The sequence below is a fragment of the Cydia splendana genome, chromosome Z, assembly GCF_910591565.1.
Source record: "Cydia splendana chromosome Z, ilCydSple1.2, whole genome shotgun sequence".
NCBI lineage: Eukaryota > Metazoa > Arthropoda > Insecta > Lepidoptera > Tortricidae > Cydia > Cydia splendana.
The window spans coordinates 6197912-6207828 of NC_085987.1; the positions used below are offsets into that span (position 1 = coordinate 6197912).

Consider the following 9917-nt stretch of genomic DNA (forward strand, 5'->3'; position numbering starts at 1 on the left):
CATTACGCAATCGTATTAAAATAATGACCGTGCATATCCTGGAACTAAATGGGACGTTCTAAAAGTCTAAAAACCTCAGGAATGGTACAGTCGCCATCAGATATATCGGAGCGGCCAAGGTGCGCACAAATACCTGAGCACGCCTCTGTTGTCAAGGCGTTAGAGTGCTTGTTCAGATATTTGTGAGCATCTTGGCCGCTCCGATATATTATGTATGGCGACTGTACCTTTAATGCCTTCCTGTATTATTTTGCCACTCAGCAGACACTGAGACCGACAACGTCTGTCTGCCGGCAGGACCGTGACTATGATTTAATTAAAGCATTCTTGGCATACCCTACTCACATTTGTCCTCCACATTTCAAGGTCGCTCGTTTGACACGGACTTGCTAAAGTGATCTTGTCTTATCAGCACTCTATATTTCCGCTGACGATTTTTACGATACTCTTTGACCGCCGGCATATATTGGTTGGACATTGGACTTTCATTATCTTGTAGAACGCTCAGTACATAAATAGTCGCATACGACTTGATTCTAATATGAAAACAAGCCTTTTTGTGTGTATAGGGATGTTATTAGTGACGAACGGGCCAAAACATGCTTACATTTGGAAGGCTTGAGGTTTAGTGTTAGACAGTATAGTAAACAGTCAAGTGGTTATTGAGGAAATATATTAATATGTTGATGGAAGGATTTTGTCGACGTACCAGGAATGGATCTCTTTCAATGGTGAGCATTCAGAGATTCGCGCTAGACATCTATGTAATTTTCAGGGAAATGAGACACTGGTGTCTCAGGCTTAGTGCACTGAGGTTCCTTTTCAGAGCTACACATATTACGGAGGTTTTAATTGCTCCAAAGAAGCGGTAGCCCACAGCGGCCACAGCCAGGCGTGTGTCACTCCGCGATTTAGTCGCTTTGCTACAGGTAGCTAAAAGTACATCCGTTCGGCCCCAATTTTGGGGTTTGCCATAAGCCGCGCGTGGCGCTATCGCCACCTAGCGGCCATATCTGTGCTGATCGTGACAGACGCGTTTTGTTAGAGAGTGAGTCTTCTGTGCCTAGTACTATTATTTATTCTGTGCCACAGCTAACATTTATTAGAGTGCCAATCAAAATCGATTTACCCTATTGCAGTAAGAATGATTATCAGATTTAAGCATAGGAATTGCAATTATTTCCTCGTACAAAAGAATCGTACGTACTTGACATTTTGTTCACGCGACCTGTTGAAATGCTAGCTAGCTAAATGTCGATCTTGATCCGATGTTGTGTCATTTGCGGTAATTTGCTTACGTCATTACGTGCATTTGACGTAGTGCGATCGACCGTGACGTAGTTGACGTAAATCCGTTTAAGAGAATTAATAGAAATGGAAGAAAAAGTAAACAATTTTTTAAAGTGATATAAAAATTCATTTTATTTTGATTCGTCCACATAGGAGATGCCCTTGAACGCATCAGTCATCGAATAAATCTTGCATGCTAAGTAATTAAAGATAACGTATAAGTCATAATCATAATAATAATTTTGAAGTTCTGCTATTGACGTAAATCTTATATCACGATATTGGGGAAATATGCATGTTCGTGACGTAAGAGTATTCGCGATTTTATCAACATCGTAGTAAAGTAGGTAGGGGGTTCTCAATTTCACTCTTGGCTGTTTCGCTGCGACTCCACTAAACGATGTTCGTGGTAACTACTTCTAATCTGGAACAATCGATCTCTTAAAGTTAACTGAAAAACATAAAGGGGCCGATCCTTTACGATTTTACAATGCTGCTCAAAACAAGTTGACACTATGTTTATGTTGTAAAATATCGCCACGCCTCAAGGTCTTATGTGGTCGATCCATGTAACGTACAAATTTCAGTTAGGTACACTACATCAGAATAACATAAGTTTTCTCCTTGTTTCCAGATGGACAGCAGTTCCGAAGCGATGGAACTGCGACGCGAGCTGGACGCAGTCCGAAGCGCCCTGCAGCAGCAGTCTGAGTCCGTCCTCAAGCAGCGGCACCAGCTCGTCGAAGCCGGCCAAGCACTCGCCGCCCGCGACAAGCGCGCCAACCAGGAGCGCCGCCTCCGCCAGGACCAGCTCGCCCTCGTGCTCCGCTCCCTAGTCCTCCTAGAGTCCCGGCTCACCAGAGAACAGAAACAAGTGCACATAGCTCTTCACCAGAAAGAGAAAATCATCAAGTCCCAGCAAGAGGAAATCGTCAAACTCAAAGCTCGAAAGGGATTTTGCAGCAACTGCCAACAGCTTCTAGGCTTCACGAGCGAGCAAACAAATATCGAGACTGACCCAGAATTCCAAAGCCTGGAGAGCACTGACTCTAGGTTCCAAAACAACTTTGTCAGAAGTTCGAGTTACCGCGAACGAAATTCGCCACCTGTATTCCAGAAGAACACTAGATTGAGTAAAAGCTTCCAGTTACCTAAAAACGATGTCACGTATGGCAATAGCAGTTCGAGCGAAGAAGGCAACAACGCCAGCACAGGCAGCAAAGGAACTTTTATTAAAAACAAGCAAGCTTTTGTCAGGCGAGACGTTTTCAGACGGTCAAGGAAATACTCTGGGAGAAAGAGTAACAAGTATTACGATAACTCGCAAAAGGGTTACAACCAAGCCAATAGCAGTAGCGCCGAAGAATGTGTCGGCATGAGCTATCAAGTCAACAACGAAAACGACTTAACAGCCAATCAAATTGCAAAAGACATAAGGAGGGCGTCTATGAAAATCGATCAACTTATCGGTGAAGCTAAGAAAGATATAGATAATGCCAGTGAATCAGAGAAAACTTATTCTACAAAAATGGAAAGACTGCACGGAATAAAAAGACAGGCGTCCGATGAAATTAAGGCAAACAGACAAGTATTCTTAAACAACGTTCTCAATGAAGAGGGAAATGAGAAACCATGGTACTGCAACGTCAGCGACCCCGAGCAAGACACTGACTGTATGGAGCAGCGGGGGGTACTCAATAATAACAAGTCCAAATCTGCCGACGACTTGCTCGTGGCCGGCTTCAACAGTGGTATTCTCAACGCCGAAGTCATATCAGCTAAAAATGAAGTGCTATGCAAAAACATGATACAGGACAACGACCGATTCAATAACAGATTCGATGATAAGAACAATAACCTACAATCTACTTTGACTAAAACTAACCCCAACGACCTCAACGACAACTGGTACGCCAGCACGAGCGACGCAGACGACAGCCCGACCAACGAAATATACAAGAACAACCCCGTGCTCGAGTGCGTCAATCAAATTTTACTCCAAAACTCTCTGGATGACAGCAGCAACGACAACTCCAAGTCCAGCGAAGCTCCAAGTCCTAAATCTTCGACGAAACGGGTCCAATTTTCCACGCTCAATAGCATTTCGTATGAAGACAAAGTGCGAGCAAACAATCACACTTTGCCACGATCAGAGAAGAGAGCGAACAAAATCGTAAAGTTCAGCCTGGAGACGGCGTCTGAGCACAGCTACGAGGTCCCCAACACCGCGCAGGGATTTCAGTACGAGATACAAAGTATCTATAGCAATGAATACGAACCGATAGTCACTAAGGCTGCCGAACGGGTCGTGCCGCTGCCGCGTACGACTGCCGCGAAAGTCCCCGTGCCAAACATTAGAGGCTCTATAGTTAAGAATCTAGCTGCTAACATAGAACGTAACACTGAGAAGAAGGATGCCGAATTGGGCTCGATGAAGATTTTCAACAAGAGAAAAGTGCCGCGAACTCCCCCCGCCCTACCGCCGAAACCAAAGAACCTGTCGGCCAAATTTAAAGCCGAGAAAACAGAACCGTCAGACTCTGAAGCCGTTGCGGCTAACCAACGGGTTGCAGAAGTTAAGAGGAGAGTGGGCCAAGTAGCAACAGTTAACGTAGAACCCGACTACTGTTCCATTTCAGAGATAAATGTTCCAGTAGTCAGCAATGGCAAAAGGGAGTTGCTACTCTCACAGCCAACGGTCGAGATTCACAATGAGCAGTACCCCGTGCACGTGAGTCAGCGGAACAACAGCGTGGCTAAGGTGGTGTCGCTACCTCGCATCCAGAACAAAATAAGCGATAAAGACATACCCAAACTACCGCAAGTCACCGAGATCATCATTCCCGACGAAGATGAAAAACAAGAAGAAACTAATTTCCCGCAAGACAGTTACTTACCCAACTTTAACATGCATCCTATGCAACCGAAAGTGGACCCCCGCGCTTCTATCCAAATGGGTAATACGGTGTCCTCTATCCTGTCTGAGATAAATAAGGGAGGGAAAAGCGGCGGCAAACACATCAACCTCACCGAGTTGGATCACCAATTCAATCGCGGCCCCGAAAAAGCGGAACTACACAAGGCAGAGTACTTCGATGACATCGACAAGTTTGATTTGTCCCAAAATTTTGAAGAATTTAAAATAGATGACGAGTTAGGCAGCATCGTGGCAGAGGAATACCGTATCAGCTCTGGCAGCAGTGACGGTTCCATGTCCGACGTCGTCACTGAACATATTTTACCAGTACCTGAAAATGATGGCAAGGACAAAATCGATACATTTCTCGAAGGAGAAAATTTAAACAAGCAAAAAAACGCCAAGTTATCGAATAAGCCCGATCTTTTGTCGAACATAGAAAATTTAGAGACTGAATCGGTCAGGAATTCTGATATAGAATCGAGCAATTCGTCTGGCAGCAACAGTGGATCCTACAACACTGTGAAGTGTGAGCCGAGAATGATAGTGGCGAAAGCGGAGGTGGCAAAGACGAAAGGTACCTTTGATATTTTCTTGGAGACGTCGGGTCTTAGCAGCAAGAGTATTGCGACCAACAAGCAGTTCGTCGGCGTGAGGCCCCCGAGTGCCAATCATAAAAACGTGCTCAAGCCAAAAGACATCAAAATGAGAGTAAAAAACCCAGCGACAACGAATAAAATCAACGAAAAACCTATGACTACTGCTATTAAATATTTTGAACCTTACGTGTAAATGTATCTAACGTGTCTATATTTTTAGATTGAATATTATTTATTTTATAATGAACTTGCCTTGCATAATATTACTATACTGTATTTATCCTGATGTACATACTATTAACTATAGTTAGCTAACTTTAATTATATGAATATTTTAACATTTTCTTTGCTGTTTTATTGACACGACAACTCTTATAGTACCTAGTACCTACATTGTGCAATAAGGGAGGTATGAACAAAATTGTTAACGAGAGTGAACAGAAACACGATGCGCTTAGCGAAGTTGTTACACACAATGTTTTATTCGCACTTGCAGTAGGTACATTACGATATAAGTTCGAAAAGTGGGAAATTCGCAATTTGTGGCGATAAATTAAAACACGGCCGAAGGGAGTTACGATGATGCTGAAAATTTGCATAAGTACATACGAATATGTGAATTGGATGACAATGCAATATTAAGGGGCTCTTTTCTCGAATATCCCCATTTTCGCGAGTAAGCCTTATTTTGTTATTCGACAAATTCGTAGAGTCTGTGCGGAAAAAGAAGAGTCGTGGAATGTATTGGGCCCCATAGTTTCCACGACTCTTCTCTTTCCACACAGACTAACAAGCTTTAAGGGTCGCTATCGTTTATGGGAAAATGGGGACGTCATAGGGTATTTCAAATAAAGAAAAATGAAAATGGCATCATTTATTTCTATAAACACACAAATCAAACATTGAAAGCCCTTATCGAAGAAGAATACCCGACGCACTTGCTTAGTAGCATGTCCCACATTGTTTTTTTAGCGTAGTATTCACTTCAGGTCTTCAGGAGTCTTGATACTCGTACTGGTTAAACGCTTTGGGTGGAGAGTAAAGTTATACATATATAGGCAACGAAGTAGTCTAGACTTTATTATAATCACAAAGTACTTGTGTCAAAGTACAATGTCAATCTCTATTAGCACCGCTGCGATGAGTTCTTAGCGTTCTTGTTTTAAAAAGTGACCATTTGATTCTATGATCTTTTATACTAGATATGCCATACACTAACATATCAAGCGAAAAAAATGATGCCAACCAATGCTGCCAACGTCACGGCAGCATTAGTTACAATTTGTTCACAACTTCATACGCAAATGCGTAAAAGAGACGGCACAATTAAAAGAATACCTAAGTAAAAAAGAGACGGCTAGTGTTTGTCACTTGCGCGTGAATTTGGTAAATCAGTGATACCACCATAACACGACGGCAAACAGTGAATATGGCGCGAAGCGTAAAACTTTTAAGAAAAATAAATATCAAAGAATAAGATGTTTGACAGAAGGTGCAAATCATTTCAGTGAGTTCTATGTGGTAATGTACTCGCTACCGAAGTAAAAAGTTTTCACATTTAGTTATGTAAATAAAAGATGTTATATTATACTTATCATTGTTACTTTTGTTAGGTATGTTTTTTTTAATAGAATAATAATTGTACACATTGAGACTATTTTCTTTACCCGAGACACTGTGAGTTACTTAGGCGGGGTATGAAATACCCAATTAAGTTTAATTGGTTAATGGTAATGAAACATTCTCAAACACCTTTTTTCCCAAATTTACATAAAATTATATAGAATGAATTTTTAAATTAAAGTTTACTACTTACTAGTCAAATCAATTTCTTCAATAGTAAAGTAAGAAACATTATGACAAAAAGCAAACAAAATAACAACAAAATCCTTTATTTTATGTTATAATAATTGTTATTGTGTGAGAAAATGTAATGCCTGACAATAAATACTAATTTTGTAGTAATCTTTGTATAAACAGCAATATACCTATTTATTTAATTGATGCGACCCGGACAATAATATGGCGAATAATAATGCTTAATTTGCCAATTGTTGTACTTAATTACAAGAAAAAATGCGTTCAAGTAAAAAACTGTAATATTAAAGTTGAAATTTATATTTCTCTTATTTGTACGACAAGCACCAAACAATGAATGCAACTTACCATGACGCGTCTGCTATGATAATCTATGTACGCAGTTGGTGCGTCCTTGTCATTCTCGCTGATAAGAACATAAACTTATCTCTTTCTGTCAGCCGGCGAAAATGGCGGCTGGGTTTATTTAATTCAAGATTAAACCGAAGAAAAACGGATTATTTCAACTTTTACTTACCAATGATATGTGACGCCGTCAATTTTTTTGCGCTTCCGCGGATAATTTGAGCATTTCAACATAACGCAGGACGCCATTTTGTTGCTTAATACACGTTATTTGTGGAAAAGTATTAACCGGTGTACACCTTCGCGCTTGCGTCAGGCAGACTGAGACAAACTCGTACACATGACACGAGGTGAGTGCTTCAATTTTGGAACGTGTATAACATATCTTTGTATAAAAGATCATAGATTTGATTGTCATTTTCCTTCCACATGGCTAATAGGGCTCCATACTGAAGACGACACGAAAGCACCAAGACCGACGCCAAGTATTTTATAGTCTTCGTTTGTTTAACTGTATACCGATTTGTAATGATCTCGTGTAGTATTCCGATGTATAACCAAAAGAGATAGAAAAGACCCCTTCAGGCCTTACGAATAATTAAAACTTCTAGAGTTGTGTACGCTGCTTCGAGTTAATACATACAAAGGAATTGCTAAATCAATATCGTCTAGGATACAGCGCAAGTCTAGTGCATCTAACCAATAGCGATACCTCTCCAAAGTCTGAGACCTAAGTGACTAATAACACTACTAAAAAACAACAGATTATCAAATTGCACAAGTGCGATATTGCAGCAAAACTCGCTGAAGTTACGACCCTCTGAACTCGTTCAATGCTCTTGGTGGGTCATGATCTCCTGGTGACGAAAAACGGTGAACCCACTGTTTGGAAGCCAAAAGCCATTCGGGATCTGTATATTGACGTTTGTCAAAATATTCTACAGAGTACATCACATCGTTATTAACGTTAACTTGAATACAATTCAGGACGTGCATTGCGCAAGTCAAATGCATTTATCAATTGGCTTTGGCGACGAGGTCCAGCGGAAAACCTATAACGGTCTCGCTCAAACGTGTCTCTGTCTAGTTTTACCTCTTAGCGCAGCATACCATCCTGGTATATCAAACTCGAATATGGCTTATTATTAACCGGGCAACTAAAATATTAAACAGGAACTTTCACTGGGCATATAATAATATAATTTGGCTGTGCATTAATATTTTAGCACCAATAAATTTATATTAGCCTCAAATTTAAGCATCATATTATTAAAAAACTGGCAGCAAAATCAAGCCACCCAAAAAAAATATAGGGAACTTGAATTGATAGGTTGGCGTCTAAAATAATAAGTTGGCAACTAATATTGTAAAGCGATCATAAAATTTGGTTGTTTATATTTTGTACATATACAGAATATCTAAGATACCTATATACATAAGCTTTAAATACTCCATTTTTAAATAATTTAAATTTAAACATATGCATACCTAGTACTTTAAATTGTCAAATTTCCTAATCCATAAAACACCACAAATTTATTTACCAATAATACCCTACTATACTTGCTATACTTATAATCGAAATTCCTAATCATGAAACACCTAATGGCGATTATACCATTAGGTCTTTAAATTTTTAATTACTAATTATCAATAGTTACCACTGTGTTCTGCCAGAGTCAAAAGATAGGTGCGACGACGAGCGAAGCGAGGAGGAGCGTGTTACGTTGACCGTGTAGTGACCAGACAAAATATTTTAAACGAACTTCATCTTTAAATTAATAGATAGCCGTTGTCTTTTTAAAATGTGCTTCATAAATAGTCGCCAATATAATAATTCAGTTGCCAAATAAATATTTGGCACCTGCCTAAAAATAATCAAAAGCTGTAACGGCATTAAAATACAACTCATATTGATATATTTTAAGTACCTATATTACTTACTTTACTCTTTGATTTTAAGGCTCCGTTTTTGTTCCCAAACTATTAATTTTAGTACCCATTTCTATTATTTTAAACTACCCAAATTCGATTAATTAGTTGACCGGTTAAATACGTGCCCTAGAATATTAGCGTTTTAAACGTCAGACTTCCAGCGTTTAAAAAGCCAGACTTGGAGCGTTTCCAACGCCAGATTTCGTACGATTAAATCCGTTTTATTTTTCAAACCGGTTTCATTCATTCACCCGGGAACAAAAAGGATTTCATTTCTGTTTGTGGTTACCGGTTAGAAGTTACTTTTGATATAACGGTTTATGTTAATGCCAAATACATTCTCATTTCGTTGTTGAGGAATGAAATTAACCGGTTAAACTGAAAATATTGAAGCAAGATATAACGTGTAAGTATTGCTGTCTCTTTCACGGACGACACGGAGTTTGAGTCTCCGAGAGCGAGAGATAAGAGGAACCGGTATTTTATCGTTCCCTGCGAACTATAAAATTCCGTTCCCTATTTGTTTTTTTCAGTTTACATTCCATTAAGTATCCGGTTTTTAATGAACGAAATATAACGGATTAGGAACAATATTAACAGGTATTTCAATACCGGTTTCGAGCCCTGAAAGTCACTCAGCCTGTCTGTTTGTACCTCTTCACACTTGAACCGCTGAGCCAATTTACCTGGTATGGAGATAGTTTAAGACCCGGGGAAGGATATAATAGGATAGCTATTCAATCATCTTCATCATTCCTTTCTAACCCCTTTATTCATAAACGCGCTATAAACCTTTATTAGCTAATAATCGTTTGTCTTTATCTGTCATTTTGACTTATGTATTTGTAAGAAAGGGATAAAACATCATTTAACTAACTCAGGCCCATAAAGTTTTATGAATAAATGTGTGGCATATTGCTCAAAACATGATGAGATGCAAAGGAAGGTAAGATGAGGAATATTTAAACTTTTTAAATCATACTTTTTAAACATTTAATTTGCTTTTGCAACTA

The 9917-nt window shown here is 39.5% G+C and overlaps 1 protein-coding gene across 1 annotated transcript in view; it reads left to right on the forward strand.

Moving 5' to 3' along the window:
• The window catches only part of LOC134804271 (uncharacterized), a 68392-nt gene extending 63242 nt beyond the window's left edge, over nucleotides 1-5150 (forward strand). The window contains exon 3 of the mRNA XM_063777256.1: nucleotides 1925-5150. Coding sequence (XP_063633326.1) covers nucleotides 1925-4999 — 3075 coding nt within the window. The 3' untranslated portion in view covers nucleotides 5000-5150. The remainder of the gene's footprint in view (nucleotides 1-1924) is intronic.
• Nucleotides 5151-9917: the final 4767 nt, after the last annotated feature.